This window comes from Hydra vulgaris, chromosome 06 (assembly GCF_038396675.1).
Source record: "Hydra vulgaris chromosome 06, alternate assembly HydraT2T_AEP".
Classification (NCBI taxonomy): Eukaryota; Metazoa; Cnidaria; class Hydrozoa; order Anthoathecata; family Hydridae; genus Hydra; species Hydra vulgaris.
This window is the reverse complement of record NC_088925.1, coordinates 32,252,501-32,269,956: the sequence shown is the minus strand read 5'-3', so window position 1 is coordinate 32,269,956 and position 17,456 is coordinate 32,252,501. Positions and strand designations below refer to the sequence as shown.

Below are 17,456 nucleotides of genomic sequence, written 5' to 3'. Positions count from 1 at the left end.
AAGTTATATAAAGTTTATATAACTGGTCTATTTGGTATCTTACTTTACAAGCTTAAACCTTCGTAAACAAGTTCTCAGAAAAGAAGTTACTTTTTTTTAAAGTTATTTTTTATATGTGTTGTGAATAATGTCTTTTGTAATTAATAAAGATTCTGTAATATGTAGTTGATATATATACATATACTCACAATAATGACATAATCATTATACTATTAACTATCAACAGCCGACATCAAAATAAATTAATTTTATTAATTCTTAGTAAATATTAATGGATGTTGTATATTTCAATTATTTTTACAATATCTAATGATTAAGGTTAAGAATTTAATGTTATGGTCGTAAAATGTAAATTTTAGCATGATGAACGTGCGACAAAATATCGAGTCATAACTGTCAATTTAATTATTTCTATTATATTAATTCTAAACTTTTTTTTTCAAAATGATTTTTTCGTATAAATTTATGTCCATAAATCGCTCAACGCTAAATTTATTTAAAAAATAGAAGTAATAATAATTCAATGAATATTAAAAATAATAATAATAATAATAGATGTAACAAAAATATTAGTAATAGAAGTAACAGAAAAGTAATAGTATTAGAAAAAATTAAGTAAATAGAAGAAATTATTTACTCTTTTGCGCGGCGGTTCATTGAACTTAAAGCGCTATTTTTATTTTAGGAGACTCTGCAAAGGAAAACTTTTGATCTTTTTTGTTTTGTCTATTAGTTAATTTTAGCGTTGCGTGATTTATGGACGATTCCTAAGGCATAGAAATTTTCCAATTTTTAGCATTTGTTTTTAATACAAAACTACTAATTTATTCAAATTCTTCTTACTTTTTTATTTGATTTTATTTTGCCGTTAAAAATTGAACATTTGGTTAAACATTTTGCCGCTAAAAATTGATCGGGAGGCAGCCGCCAATTGCTTGTGGAAGAAAGGTGGAGGCGCGTAGATTTGCACCGTTTATCAACACTAACAAAAACTTATTTCAGGAGAATAAGAGAAATCCATTCAGCATCTGGTTTAAACCGGGAGGCTGAATATGCGCGAGTTTTATAAGTGTGAACGGGCATAAGCGCAAACTGGCATAAGTGAAACACAGTTACCAAAAACTGGCATATGTGCCAACATATGTGGAAGTTTTTGTTTTGAACCATAAAGGCTATCTTTGTAAAACGTCATTTATATTTATATTGTTCGTTTTATTTTTTACGTACTTATGCCAATGTTTGCGATTTATTCGACACACTTATGTTCACACTTGTGCCACTGCTTTGCACTTGTGCCAATGTTTGAAAATTTATTCGGCGCATTTATGCCAATTCGCACTTATGCCAGTTTCTGTAACTGCTTCGCACTTGTGTCAGTTTGCATTTATGCCGATTCGCACTTATGCCAATGTTTTCTAACTCTTTTTGTGCAATTTATGCCAATTCGCACTTGTTCCAGTTTTTGCAACTGCTTCTCACTTATATGCCAGTTTGCACTTACGAAGTTCGTGCTTATTCAGTCGTCCCGTTTAAACATCTGATTTCTTGGTTTAATACTTTTTATCTCTGAAATCAAGAATTATATTTTTTAAACAATTTTAAAATATATTATTTAATGAAATTAAAACATTTACCTGTGTATATTTTAAATATTTGTTATCTAAGTTGTGTTTTGTGCAAATAAAAAGAGCTGGACTGTTAAGTGTTTTTTGTATTATCTAGTTCATAAAACAGAAAAAAAATTTAGCATAAGTGTTATCAATAAAGGTCATTTATATTATGAAGTGCAATAGAGACAAAAACACCAGAAAACCCTTTAATAAAAATCTTTTGTAAAAAAAAATACATGCTAACAAATTGAGTTTTTATTCATTGTAGTACGTCCATTCAAGAACCTAAATCTGCCAATTTTGAATTGTTAAATAAGACAAGGAAGCATAACAAGATCTTTTCCTCTATTTAGTTAAAAAATGTATAAACTTAAGCTAAAAGAATGAATGGTAAAAGATGAACAATTAATGAAATAAAATTATTAAAAGAAGTCATTTTATTTCAACAATTGTCATTTGATAACCTTGACCAGCCAATTTTTATACTGATGGTTTCACTAGTCGTCAAAAATTATTTACGCCAAACGGTTGGAATTTATAGAGTTTGCTTTTTTTTAAACTTTTTTTAGAACTTGCTTTTTTTAAAAAAAAAAAAATTATAGCGTGCTCTAAAGTATTATTTTTGTTTGTCATGTCGCAACTGTTAACACTAAAAAATTGCCTTGAACTGAATTTAGCTTTTTTTTGCACGGTTCTTTTCTGAGATCAAGGAGAAGTCTATGAATTTACTAAACTTACCGAAATAACTATTAGTTTATTTTTCCAACCGTTACTTACACATAATATAGCTTAATAGAGAGATATGAATAGTCTCATACTATTTTGTAAATTTAACTTCAGATTTTTTTAAAACTAAATAAAAGATTATATAATTAAAAAATTTTGTAATTATAATAATTATAAAATTATTTTATCACTTGACAAAATGTTTATTTTAAACTGTTTATTTGTTGGACGCAATTTTATCCCTTATAACCTTTTCTTTTTATCTTGTTTAATTTAATTTTAATTCAAACACTTATTTATTTTCGTTTAAATTAAAACCACTAGTTGCACTTTAATTGTGAGAACCGCATAATACTGTTTTTGATATGCTTTATTCTGTATCTTTCGGTATATATAAACATTAGTTTTGATATATTTTCTAACTCGTTAATTACTTATGTATTTTTTGTATTTTAGACAACTTTCGTCATTCACATATTTCCACCTTGCGAATTTGCTCAAGGTCATTTAGCTCGTGTCGCTCCAGATCTCCTAAACAGTGCCGCTGACAGTGGTCATTTAATGGTGCTTATTTCACCCATGTAACTACGAAATGGAATAAAATTCGTGCTAATATTTGTAATAATATTAACAAATCAGCTGATGAAGCACTAAGATTATTTTTGTACTTTAGCTCATAGTAAATCATTTTGTATTGACGCTCTAATTTGCTTTAGCCCATCTCAGGTATTTGGATGAGCTGCTTCAATCTGTTGATTGCCTAAATTGACAACCAATCAGTTAGTTGCATAAAGAAACCACTACAATCTTATTTTTAAATATGTTTGTATATACTTAAGACATAAGACAGCACATTGTATTATATTTTGCGTTGATTATACTTTTTATAAATATTTGGTTGTTTTTTTTTTCAACCTGGTTTTAACTAATTGTTTAATTATTTTAAATTTAGTTTACAAATACGTAAAATAAAAAATTACTTGAAAGTAGGTATCGAATGTGCTTTGGTGAGGTAACAATCATGGCCTACTGCCAACAGGCTTAACAATCGCGCAATTAAAAGTAAAAATATAGTTTTTAGGTTTTGTTTTTTTACTTATATTTTACAGAGCGTTTAATACAAAGTCTTTAAAGATGGTTTGAGATTTTGTTTTCTTTCTATTCTATAGCAGGAGTAGCTACAATATGGCCCGCGGGCCGCATGTTGTGTTTTGTGATTTAAAGGAGCTTCTTTCTTTTTTTTTCTCAGACTCAAATGGTTGTCCTCAGCGACTATTTGTTTAGTTTATAAGTTTACAAAATTACAACTAGTAAAGTAAAAGAAAAAAAATTTACAATTCTCTATGGTAGATTTTAGTCTTTAGAAAATCTTTTAATTTTGAAAATTTATTCGAAATTGTTATTTATTATTTGTAAATTCAGCCAAAGTGTCATCTTTAAAATAATCAACAAAGAATGTCGTGTATTCAACAGTGAATGGCAAACAAAATACCTTTTTGGAAAATTTAATTTGGTGCCAGTATGTTTAATATGTAATGAATCTGTTTCAGGGACCAAATAATATAGTTTAAGAAAGCGCTATAATTCGAAACATTTAAAAACTTAAAATCAGTTTATAAACAAGATACCGAAAAAAACGGCAAAAAATTAAAACAGTTAGTTATACAACAAGATTTGTTAAAAAGAAGCAATACCGAAACAGAAAGAGCTGCTGTTGCAAGCTATGAAATGAGTCTTCTTTTAACTAAAAATTATAAACCATTCAGTCATGGCACAGTGGGCCAGTAGGTGGACAAAATATGAAAAATTTTAGTTGTCTAATCTTGAAAACCTATTTAATTTTAGTATCTACATATATTAGGAGAAATCTATTGATAATTTATTTATATTAAATCCCTTAGTTACCAGGACTCTAAGCATTTGAATATTGAGATAAAATAAAAAATTATAAATAAGTAATTAACGGTGACATCAACGTTGTGTTATATTTCAATTACATCTACGTTTTTGAAACAAAAAATTAGTACATGTTATTCTAGAGTATTTAGAGATAAGAAAAACCAATGTGTGAAATAAATTTGTCATAGCATTTATCTCAGTTATACTTTGAAAATCACAGATTAAAAAAAAGAATTTCTTAAGAAACTTATTTTTTGCCGCACAATAAATAATAATTACCACAATTTGCCATGTGTTGTCTTATATTTATTTGAGCTATATGATGCTTCAATCGAGTTTTAATTGATTGCTCGTCCCCTTAAATCCCCGTTCAGATTTTATGTATGATTTAACTTGGTTGCTATGGTACTAAATTTTGCATAGCAACAACTCATTTTTACATTAACGTTGTTTTAACAGTATTTTACTTGCGCTAAATACACAATATTGGGGGTATGTATTAAAATGAGATTCAGAATGAGGTTAACTTTTTTTGGTTACTATGGATACCTTACTTTGCATAACATAGCAACAACATATTTTCGGTAGTTGTTAGTAATTTAATTACTAACACTGACAGTAATTTAATTACTTTTAATTTTAATTACTAACACTTGTAGTAACTTAATTACTAACAAGTATTAGTAGTCCAGGCGGCATATATATTATAACATTTTACTTTTAAATACAAAATACTTGTTACAATAATTATTTAGATATGGTTTTGTTAAACTTAGACATTCATAATTTTCTCCAAAAAAACAATCTTAGTATTTCAAAACAAAATATTACTGAAGATATATTAAAATTTATTCAGCCAAAATTTGCTGATTTTAAAGACGTTGATTTTAGACATGCTGTTCAACGATTTGTTTACTTGTATAAAAAAAAGTGGAAATCTGCAAACTATACTGTGAAAAATTTGGAAAAGAAGTTTGTGAACTGGCTTAATGAATATTTAATTGTCAGAAAAAAAGACAATGAACCAACTGCAAGTAGACGTGGTCGAAAACCAGTTGCATTTGATAATAGTTCTAATAAAACTAAAAAACGGCGTGTATCTTGTTTAATTGAATCTCATTCATCCAATGAATTATTTTTTGCTGCTAATAAAAAATTTAGAGATGAATCTGTTGTTATTGCTGCCAAGAATGTTTTAAATATATCAAATACAGATAAAGCAACTAAATATTCAGCAGACGAAGCACTGGCTTTAATAATTGATGCAAGTCTGACAAAAGCTTCCTATCAATTGATTAGAAGCGGAGCCTTGGAGAAAGAATATAACATCTACCCCGCTTACAATGATGTCATAGATGCAAAATTGAAATGTTATCCTGCAAACATAACAGTGGAGGACTATTCAGCTTCAGTTCCTTTAAAAGATTTAATGACTCATACTTTGCAAAGAATCTGTGCAGTTCAGGAACCTGTGCTAAGGCACTTGATATTGAACGACAAAGCAATAAAAACAATGACACTAACGTGTAAGGCTGGTTTTGATGGTGCTACTGGCCAAACCATTTATAAACAAGTTTTATCAGAACCCGACATTAACAGAGATTTAAAGCGTGAAGAATCATTATTTATTACTTGTCTTGTCCCATTGGATTTGACTGGATTTAACAACAGCAACGAAAAGGTGCCTATTTGGAGAAATCAAAAGTCGTCCTCCACAGCCTATTGTAGACCCATAAGATTTGCATACAAAATGGAATCCAAGGAATCTGTGATTGAAGAAGATCAGTACATTAAAAGTGAGATAGAAAGCTTGGGTATGATTTTATTAGAGGTTTGCGGATCATCTATTGAAGTGAATTGTATTATTGAACTTACAATGATTGATGGGAAGGTTCAAACAATATTATCTGAAAAAAATAACTCATACCAATGCTGTTCAGTGTGTGGTGTCTCTCCAAAAAATATGAATAGTCTTGATATCCTTAATATAGATTATACTAACAGAGAGTTCAAATATGGTTTTTCCAGTCTTCGTGCATGGATTCGATTTTTTGAGATGTTATTGCACATTGCATATAAAAAAGAAATAAGAAAGTGGCAAGCAAGATCTAAAGAACACAAAGAAAAGGCATCTGTTGCTAAACAAAAGATTCAGACTGATTTTATGAACAAAATGGGACTTGTTGTTGATTTCCCTAAAAGTGGTGGTTCTGGAACAAGTAATGATGGCAATACCTCAAGGCGTGCTTTTGCAGCATATGAACAAATAGCTGAAATTCTGGGTATTGACCAAAACCTTATATTCAGATTTTACATTATCTTGGTAACGCTCTCTTCAGGATATGAAATAGACTGCTTAAAGTTCAAGGATTATTGTTTTGACACTTTTAGACTATATGTGTCCCTTTATCCATGGTATTACATGGCTCAATCAGTTCACAAAGTATTGATACATGGACATGACATAATTAAAAGCCTTACATTACCCATCGGACTTATGTCAGAGGAAGCTCAAGAGGCTAGAAATAAAGACTTTAAATTTTATCGCGAAAATTTCAGCCGAAAAACATCCAGAAAAGCAACAAATACTGATCTTATCAATAGACTCCTAGTTTCCAGTGATCCTGTTACTTCATCATTGCGTAAATCAACATCACACCAAACAAATCATAAAGCATTTCCTTCAGATGTTTTACAATTACTTAAACAATCTTCAAACGATATTATTGTTTTATAATTTTTTGATGTAATTTAAAATTGATAACGTTTTCTTGCACTATTTTTTGCTTTTATTATTCCTAAAACATTATTTACCTAAATACTCAATTTTTATTCAATATAGGTGGGTCAAAAATCCGATAAGATATTCAAATATCAATTTACCACTTTGTAACTAAGGAAAGTATCCGGTAACTAAGCAATATAAGTATCCATAACAACTAAATTTAAAAAATTATCACTTTTGTAAGAAGTGTGATCTCATATTGGTACTCATGCCAAATTTAGTGAATATAGCACTTATAAAATATCTGCAGATAACAAAAGTAGGTTGTTGCTAAGCAAAATAAAGGTATCCATAGCAACGAAATAAAAAAATATTACCTTCATAAAAAGCGCAGACATCATATTAGTACTCATACTAATTTTAGTGAATATAGCTCTAATATTAAATTAGTTATGAATTTTGTCCAGTAAAAGTGCATTCTGGCCCACTGTGCATGGGGATATTGTTAAGGAACCTCTTGAAATTGTGTTCAAAAATATTTCCCCTAAAAAATTGAAAACTTTAAATAATATCTTATTCTAAATATAAACAATTACACGAAGAACAGTTGACATTGCTAACAATATTAGTTAGGCTGAAAGAATGAAAGCATTTCAGTATTATTCAATAGTTATTGTTGAATTAACTGATATATTACAAACTGCTCAATTGGCGATTACTGTTATTTTATTAACTTTGGCGATTCTTGTTACTGAAGAGCTAATTGACGTCTATGCAAGACAGGACCAAAGGAGAAAACATTTTGCGTTAAAAAAGTTTAAAAAAATATTTAACTTGACTTACAATAGATTAATTTTAATTACAACAGGTGGTGGCATCTCAATGACTGGAAAAAATATTGGCACTGTTTCTAGACTGGAAAACGAAATGACAGAAAACAATTAGTCATTAACTAAGTTGCGTTGTATTATTATTTTTATTTTTATTTTGCTGTTTATATAAACTACAATACCTTTTCATAAAAAAAAAAATTTAATTATTAATATATAAATAATAAACAGGCAGAGTTTCAAAGAAAAAATGGATGGAAAACTGCCAACCTAATCTTTTCATAGAGTCCCTACAGATCATAACAATAATAGTAAAATATGGTAAATAATTCAAGTAAAAAATTGAGCAAAAAAAATTGTAAAAAAGAAGATATAGTATTTTAAAATGCAAATAGAGAAAAAAAGAAGATATATTAATTAAAAGTACAAATATAATAATAAGAATTGTTAATGCTTATGAGATAAAGCGCCAGGCAATATCTATGACAGCAATATCTATGACATATTAATTACTCTTCAGTTTTCAATAAAAAAGCGTTAATAATAAGCTTTCTTGATTTTCGCCTTGTTTGCTATTGCTTTTAAATCGACCGATTGCAAGTTTGATTTAAAGCTGTTAAGTGTAAAAGATTGAACGACTTCTGCTTGTAGTCTATTCGATCCATAAACAACTCTATTGCTGAAAAAATATTGCATTTTCAAACAATTTCTAACCAATTCAGGTTTCAATCGATGTTTTGCTCCTCTAATGTTAGATGCTGGATCTGATGAGCAAATAAAGTTCATTGCTTGATTTTGTTTAATATCAATCTTTTCAATACCTTTAAGTATCTTGATTTGCCGGATCAAGCCATCTCTTAGCCGCCGAGTCTCTAAAGTTGTCATATCCAAAATTTCTAATATTTTTTCGTACTCAAGATGTCTTAGCTCCGGTATCATTTTGGTTGCTCTTCATTGAACTTTTTCTAGTTCATTAACATCTTTTGTATAATACGGACTCCATGCTTGAATCGAAAACTCTAAATTTGGTATAACATACGTACAATACAGTGTTTTTATTAGATCTTTATCTTTGTACTTGAATTTAGTAGTGAGAGCATACTATTTGCTTTACTTGCTGCGTATTTTACTTGTTTGGTCCATTTCAAATCACTTGATATATAAACACCAATGTCTTTTTCTAGTTTTGACTTTTCAATTTCCATTAATGTATTGTTATTAGTCATAAAATAAGAATATTCTTTATTATTTGAACCAAAATGCATAATTTTGCATTTTTCAAAATTTAATCCTAATTTCCATTTTGTAGACTATTCGTCAAGGTTATTTATATCATTTTGAAACAATAATGAATCATTTTGAGAAGAAATAGGTGCAATTATCTTATTATCATCAACATATAAACGACATTCATTAATAAAATTTTCTGGTTAATCATTAATAAACACCAGAAAAAGGAGAGGACCTAGAACAGACCCTTGTAGTACATTACTATGTACATCAACTTAATCTGTCACACTTTCACCTAAAACCACTCGCTGTTTTCCATTAGCTAAGAAACAGACTATCCACTTAAGAAGTTTACCAGAAATACCAAAAGTCAATATCTCGGGTAATAACATTTTATTTGAAACACTATCAAAAGCTTTTTTAAAGTCTGTGTACAATACTATCATCTATCGGTGTATCAATACTAAAATCTATCGGTGTTCCATCATGAAACGCATCCGCTAAAATATCTAGGCATTTTATCCTAAATATCCTCAATTAGTCAAAAAAGAAGATATAATACATGTAGTGAATAAAGAACATATAGTATTTAAAAATATAAATAGTCGCCAATAGTTAAAAAAAGAAAAGAAAATATTTAAATATACAAATCTATCAGAAAAAAAGGTATAGTATTTATAAATACTAATAGTCACAAAAAGTCATAAAAGAAGATACTTAATATACAAATTTCTAATTAAATATATAAAGTATATGTATGTAATGATTTCAGGAGTTAGATTATTAGTATATTTATACATAAAGTTTAGGTGTTGGTAAATATTTATCTGATATATGTTCATCATTTTCATATCCATCATTAAAGGTGTAGTGTGGTCCCCCCGTTTTTTGTTGTATATAATTCTACAAGCATGTTATTGTAAACAAAGAAAAAAGTTTTGTTGGTTGACAACTTGCCCACGTAATATTTGCGTAATGTAGCAATCACGTGATATTTGCGTAATGTAGCAATGAATTAAGCAGAAGTATATTAGTCTCTTTAATTTATGCATTTATGTTTCGGCGAATTTGGTACAGAATACTAATGGTATTACTAATTTTTGATAGTATATATTTTATATGTGGGAGCCATGATAAATGATCATCCTCAATAACTTTCAAAAAATTTATAGTATCTTGTTTTTTAATTTGTTTATAATTTATAACAAGTTTTGGCAGTTTTAGAGGAAGGTTTTCTTCATGTATTTTTTATGAAACAAGGTGTATTGTGTTTTTTCAACGTTAAGAGAAAGTTTATTTGACCTGAACCAATCATTTACTTTTTCTAATTCAATGTTCATGTCAGGATATAGTTGATTATATTGCAGTTAGATAAAAAAAGATTTGCATCGTCTGCAAACATGATAGCATTTAGTTTTACTGATGCATTATTAAAATCGTTAACATAAATTAAAAATTAGAGCGGTCCTAGGATTTTTCCGGATTTCTTGTTTTGAACATATTATTTTCTATTAGATAGATAACATTTTATCCAATGATATAGTTTATTGCATACCCTGTACCAATTTAACTTTTCTAACAGAATAAAGTTATCAACGGTGTAGAATGCCTTGGATAAATCTATAAATACTCCGAGAGTAAACTTATTATTTTCAAAACCATCATTTATTTGGTCGACTAATTCAATAATGGCATGTTCAGTTGAATGTTTTTTCTGAAATCCGAATTGTTTTAGATCAAAAAAAAAATTTTTTGTTGTAAAATAATCAAAGGTTCTATAATAAACGTTCAAAGATTTTTGAGAAAAGAGAAAGTACCGATATGGGTCTATAGTTAGATACGTCGGAGCGATCATATATATATATATATATATATATATATATATATATATATATATATATATATATATATATATATATATATATATATATATATATATATATATATATATATATATATATATATATATATATATATATATATATATATATATATATATATATATATATATATATATATATATATATATATATATATATATATATATATATATATATATATATATATATATATATATATATATATATATATATATATATATATATATATATATATATATATATATATATATATATATATATATATATATATATATATATATATATATATATATATATATATATATATATATATATATATATATATATATATATATATATATGAATAAATCTATTGCGGCGGTAAATACCGCCACCTCAAGCTGAGGATTTTGCTAGAGTGGCGGTAATTTTTTTAAGATGAGGCAAGCGACTTAAAACGAAGCAAAACCGGAAAAACAAACACAACGAGCTGGTGAAAAAAATGGACCTACATAAGGGACAATGCTTTCAAACAGCAGCTGAAGCTCAAGATTTTATTACACAGTTTGCAAAAGCTCATTGGCATCCTCTGCGCCAAAGAAATAATGTAACAGCTTTATCATATAATAAGAAAGTGAGTTTATCACATTTTATGTAAGGTAACATTGACGCATCTTTAAAAAAACATTTTTTTATTTTTCTGTGACAAGCTAAATTCTGTATGCATTAGTTCTACGTGTTTACCAATAATATTTCTTTAAAATAATAAAAAATATTATTAGTTATCTCATATTATTAATAGATGATTGATTTTTGTTGTTAGGCCCTAACAACAAACCTTCCAATCGGTATTATGTTACCTTTGTATAATATTTACTGGTAAATATATTTTTATTGTTGTTATTGTAACATTAACACTAACAGCTGAACCCTAACTTCGGGTTCAGCTGTTAGTGTTAATGTTAATGTTACAATAACAACAATAACAATATATTTACCAGTAAATATTATACAAAGGTGTTAAATAACATAATACCGATTGGAAGGTTCGCTTTCATATAGCTTTTCTAAAACAAGTAGAGCAACCTTGTAAAGAATACAAATTTCTAAAGGATAAAGACAAGAAAATAAGCAAGTATAAAAAATAAATATGAAAAAAAAAAAGAAGAATACTCAAAAACAAACCCAAAAAAAACCCAAAATAGAATACAATATACATAAATGTATATATATATATATATATATATATATATATATATATATATATATATATATATATATATATATATATATATATATATATATATATATATATATATATATATATATATATATATATATATATATATATATATATATATATATATCACTATAATATTAATTAGGTATGTGACATGAAATTTTTAAGTTAATCAAACACTAGATTGTTATATATCATTAAAAAGGTTTTTAATTCAGAATTTTAAAGGTGAAATTATTAAAATTAAACAATTTAACCCAATATCGAGATAATTACTTTGTATCTTCATATAAAAATGCATGCAATTTAGTATCAAAAGAAAGGTTTTAAGGATAAACATGTGAAAAGGGTGCAAAAGGGTATTATTTGGAAGCCATACACCTTTCACACCTTGGGTAGGGTGGGTTAAAACTTTAATATTATTTTTTTGAAATAATAAATAGTATTTATATAAAACACAAATTTTTTCATAAAAAAATCAAACTCAACTATATACAAAAATTAAAATTACAAAAAGATTATATACAAGTATCAACTTAAAAAATATATACATACACACTATACATACACCTATCAATAAGTGTATATAATAGATTCAGCTAAGTGAATCTGTATAAACTTATTAATAAGTATATTTATAGTTGTTAATAACTACATTCCTGAATCCTCTGCCATCCCTTCTGCCATGAGGAGGTTTGTATTTAAAATGAGGCAGGTCTTTACCTCCATTTCGAGCCCATATGCAGAAGGCCCTTTTTGATTTAGGCCCAGGGTGGCTTTGGCGTCAAACCAAAAAATCACTCCTAGACAAGTCTATATTTAAAACAAAAATATTAAATGAGTGTTCGAAAAAATTAAAATGAAAAACAAAAATTAAAACACAGTAAAAAGCTTACCAAAGAGGTCTTGGTTTTACATTAGTAAATGTTATTAGTTGTACATTCGACAACTAATAACAATAATTCGAGTATTCAAAAAATATCTATGTTGATACATATTTCTAAAAAATAACAGAGCAAAACAAGTTCATACCATGCAACTTTTCAACAAACTTGAAAAAGTGTTCACAGAATTAAGTCGAAAAAACGGTTTTGTAAAATCCGCATTTTCATGTACCTACACTAATTGAAAACTATTGTCTCTAAGACTTAGACTAAGTAAGTATAAGAAGAAGAATATAAGTTTTTCTTTTCTTTTAGACTTTTTTTTATCTAGTTTACAAAAATGAAGAACTATTAAGACTCTTTGTAAGAAATTTCAGTAGCTAATTGCTGAGTTTTTAAAGGAATGTTGGACATAACATTTTCTATCTAAAGTTTGAACACACCATCGGCCTCTTTTAGACACCCTATTAGATTGGTTAAGGGCATGTATTAATGGAGTAAACCATTCTGTAAAGATAGAGGGTATCTTATCATTAATGCAACTGTGAATAAAAAAAGCAGTTTTCAATTTTTATTTAATTGGAAAAATTGATTAATGGAAGATCTTCCAATTAATTTTTAGTTTAGATTTATTTAAAATACAAAAATTTATTGTTTGTATAGCTTTTTTCTAAAAAAACAGAAAGACGTTTAAGTGTAGTGACAACCATAAATGAGGTAAGAACTAAATAAGGCAAAATATATAGATTTTAATGGATTTTTGTCAACAAGATGTCTAAGTTTAGAAAGAAATTCTTTCTAAATGCAATGCAATTCTTAGAATTGCATTGCATCTATTTAGATTATTGTTTAATTAGTATGATCAATCCACGTTAAATTTTCATCAAACTTTATTCCAAGATAGTTAGCAAATTTTAGGGGATAAGTTTTTTCCCATTTAATTTTATTTAAAATTAGTGGTGAGGTTTTTTTAACCTTGGTTTGAAAATAATCAACAAAGTTTTACTTGTATTTAAAGAAGTTTTGTTAGCATTTAACCAGTTGCAGAATTTTTTTAGATAATAGTTGACATATTTATTATTTTATTGATTGATTCATTAAGATCATCAGCAAAGTGTTGTATCATCAGCAAAGTGTTGTATCATCAGCAAAGTGTTGTATTATCAGCAAAGTGTTGTATCACCAGCAAAGTGTTGTATCATCAGCAAAGCGTTGTATCGTCAGCAAGGTGTTGTATCATCAGCAAAGTGTTGGACTCTACAAAATTTTATGGCTTTAGATAAATCATTTATATTGATTAAAAACAATAATGGACCCAGCACAGATCCTTGATGCACACCAACAGTGACATCACAAATATTAGAGTTCCGTCAGTTGACAGACACAAGCTGTTTTCTATTTGTAAGGAAAGATTTGAACCAGGAATTTGAAACTCCTTTTATGCCATAGTAAGCTAGTTTTTTAAAAAGAATTTTAATATCCACAATATCAAAGGCTTTCGAAGGTCTATAAAGATACCACTGCCAAACAATCCTTTATCTAGAGCACTTCTAATCTTTTCAGTCAGACTTAATAGGGCAAATGGTGTAAAATAGTTTGTTCTGAAACCAAATTATAAATCACACAGAGTTGTTAAGGAAACATTAAACTTTTAACATAACCAATAACATAAACCATTCTAAAAACATGTCTTTTGAAATTTCAGATAAGATATGATTTTTTTTTATATGATATGATTTTTAATTTGATATGAGGTATTTGAAATGTTATCTTTTTTGAAATGAAACTTTAGGTTGTGCTAGTATACAGTTAAATGTTTTCTCTATTTTGGTTGTCTAAATACTCGTGATAACACAATGATGAAATTATGATGTAAATTTAAAAGTTCCTTTATTTGTGTCATCACAAGCTAGTGCTTCTATATGCATCTTGTATATGCATTGTACTTCTAATGCTTCTATGGAATGTAAAAGTTAATGATTTTATTGATTTAGGACAGATGCATGCATTGTTAATAAACATCAACATGTTGACTGTGAAAAAACAAAGTATTCTAATCATAGCCAGTTAGCAGAAAAAATTAATCAAAGTTTTAAATTATATCTTTTTATTTGTCACACTTAATGAAACTAAAGTAGACTTCCATTTATTGGAATGGTCACTTATTGAAGTTCCCGGTTATTTGAAACAGTTTTCATTTTCGAACTTTGTTTAATAGACTCATGCACTTATTTGAAGTTTGGGTTATACAAAGTAAATTCTTATTCCCTGTGGAGGTATGAATAACTGTGAGTTTTCTGTAAATATTTCGTTACTGGTATATGCAATTAACATATTATCTATTAGTGAGATATTATTTTATATCAGGTATATAATTATAGGTAATAATTGCAATATATATATATAGCATATCCAAGGAAGTTGTTTTATGCAGGCACCTTACATTTTGAAATTGTAATACTGTAGCAGTAGGCCCACACTTTCCGAAAGTAATTTGACAAGAGCAATTTATGGCTGTTGAAAAAATAAAAGATTAAATATGTTCTTGATTTTTTTAAATAGTGGGTTATAAACATCACCAAGAACATTTTTATATGTGATTAATAATAAAATTTTACATTTTTTTAGATTTATATTAGGTGATCATTAATTAAGATCATTTAAATTTATTTGATTTATAATATAATTAGAATATGCTTTTTCTTTGCTTTTCTTAGGTTTCCCCTAATAGTCAGCTCCCATTAGAAATTCAGTATCAGTCATTAAACTGGGAGTGTAAACATTCTGGAGCAATTAAATCTCGAGGAAAAGGAAAACGTCAGGTAGTCGTAATAACAAAACAATGTTTATAGTTAATATTTTTTTATATTTAGTTATTTCACAATGTTATATAACCTAGCCTATTTGTGTATGAATCCTACCTACCATTGATTTATTTATTTTTTATTTATTCCAAACTTTAGCTGTAAGCTTTAACACTAGAAGCCCCAGGTTTTTTATATACCTAGAAACCCCAAAGTGGATCAATTGATCCAACCTAATATTTATATGCATTTAGACTTATTTTCTTGTTTAAATGTATGAAACTAACAGTTAAAACTGTTAATTTTGATGTAAATTATATAAAATATATAAATTTCTTTCACCCTACATATATATTCATAGGTTTTATGCTCAAATTACAGCGCGTTTTACTCTAAGTAGAAGTTTAGTAGCATGATTTGTCTAAATCTGGATTACTAGCATATTTAAATTATTCAAACAGATTATTTAAACGGAAAAAAAAAAAGAAATAAAATGAAAATATTAGTGAATAAAATAAAATATTGTTCCCGCATCTATGGTATATATATACTGCCACCGCAGTACACTAATATTACTGTTTTACACTATGAAACTTACTACTATATTGCCCTGGAGAAAAATATCCTAGAAGCTAAGGATATTATAATGAAATGCTTAAGTTCAGCTAACGCTGATGGTGCTTCATCATCGTTTACCTTCTTTCATCTTTGTCTGTGCAGTTTTTACTTATAAGAAATAAAATTATGCCCTCAATGCTGAAAGTATTAATTTTCTAACAGTTTATGATTGTCACATAGGCCTATTTGTTAACATTTTTTTTTTCAAACAAAATTGTAAAGATGGGGCTGGAACATGGTCACTTAACCCTATATTGAAATCTATTAGACATATTAAAAGACTCTTAATCGTAAAAATAGTTAGAGAAAATATTGGTTGCTATGCAACTACTAATAGTCCTTTTTCGTTGGTTAATCAAAATCAATTTACTCGGACTCAGCGCGTTTGCTAAATAAGCTCCTCATTTAGTATTAAAATATGCAATAACATATTAACAATACTTTTGCCTATAGGGAGCGAACAAATTTGCTAGTTCGATATTAGGCATTATAATATAAAAGAGCTTATTGTCTTTCTACTCACCAAAAATAAGAACCAGAATAGTTTTTCTTACTTAACTGGCATTGAGTGAAAAAAAATTTAAAGTCAAGTCTATTTTTTCGGGCAACGCACGTTTAGTATTTATTTTAGGTAAGTATTCAAAGTACTTATTTAGGGAAAGTAGATCAAGGAGCAATTGTATAAGCTATCAAGGAGCAATTTTTCCATCAATCAAGGATAATAATGTTTAAATTGCAAAAATTAAACATAATGACCCAAGTCAGGTTAAAATATTATTTTCATTTTACAATTTCATTTAACAAAGAACTTTTTCCACCTTATGTTTATAAATTCAAAAAAAAATTATAAAAAGCTTAAAATGTGCCATTTTTTGTATTTTGATCATTTTTATACTTAGATTTTATTGACACTCATCGATGTTTTAAGATTAGTGAAACCGTATTGTGAGCAAAATAAATAATTATGTGGCGGTATTTACCGCCACTTAAGTAAAATATCCGCTATTTGTCATGGTTTGCTTTGATTTGCA

General features: G+C 27.5%; 2 protein-coding genes across 2 annotated transcripts in view; both read left to right on the top strand.

Annotated features, from left to right (window-relative positions):
• LOC100200766 (msx2-interacting protein) overlaps nucleotides 1-3,229 on the top strand; it is a 56,132-nt gene extending 52,903 nt beyond the window's left edge. Inside the window, exon 13 of the mRNA XM_065799878.1 lies at nucleotides 2,793-3,229. Within this exon, the coding sequence (XP_065655950.1) occupies nucleotides 2,793-2,921 (129 nt within the window). The 3' untranslated portion in view covers nucleotides 2,922-3,229. The remainder of the gene's footprint in view (nucleotides 1-2,792) is intronic.
• An 8,036-nt stretch (nucleotides 3,230-11,265) lies between these two features.
• LOC136081777 (uncharacterized) overlaps nucleotides 11,266-17,456 on the top strand; it is an 18,898-nt gene continuing 12,707 nt past the window's right edge. Inside the window, exons 1-2 of the mRNA XM_065799873.1 lie at nucleotides 11,266-11,513; nucleotides 15,721-15,825. The gene's annotated coding sequence lies outside the window, so the exon portion shown is untranslated. The remainder of the gene's footprint in view (nucleotides 11,514-15,720; nucleotides 15,826-17,456) is intronic.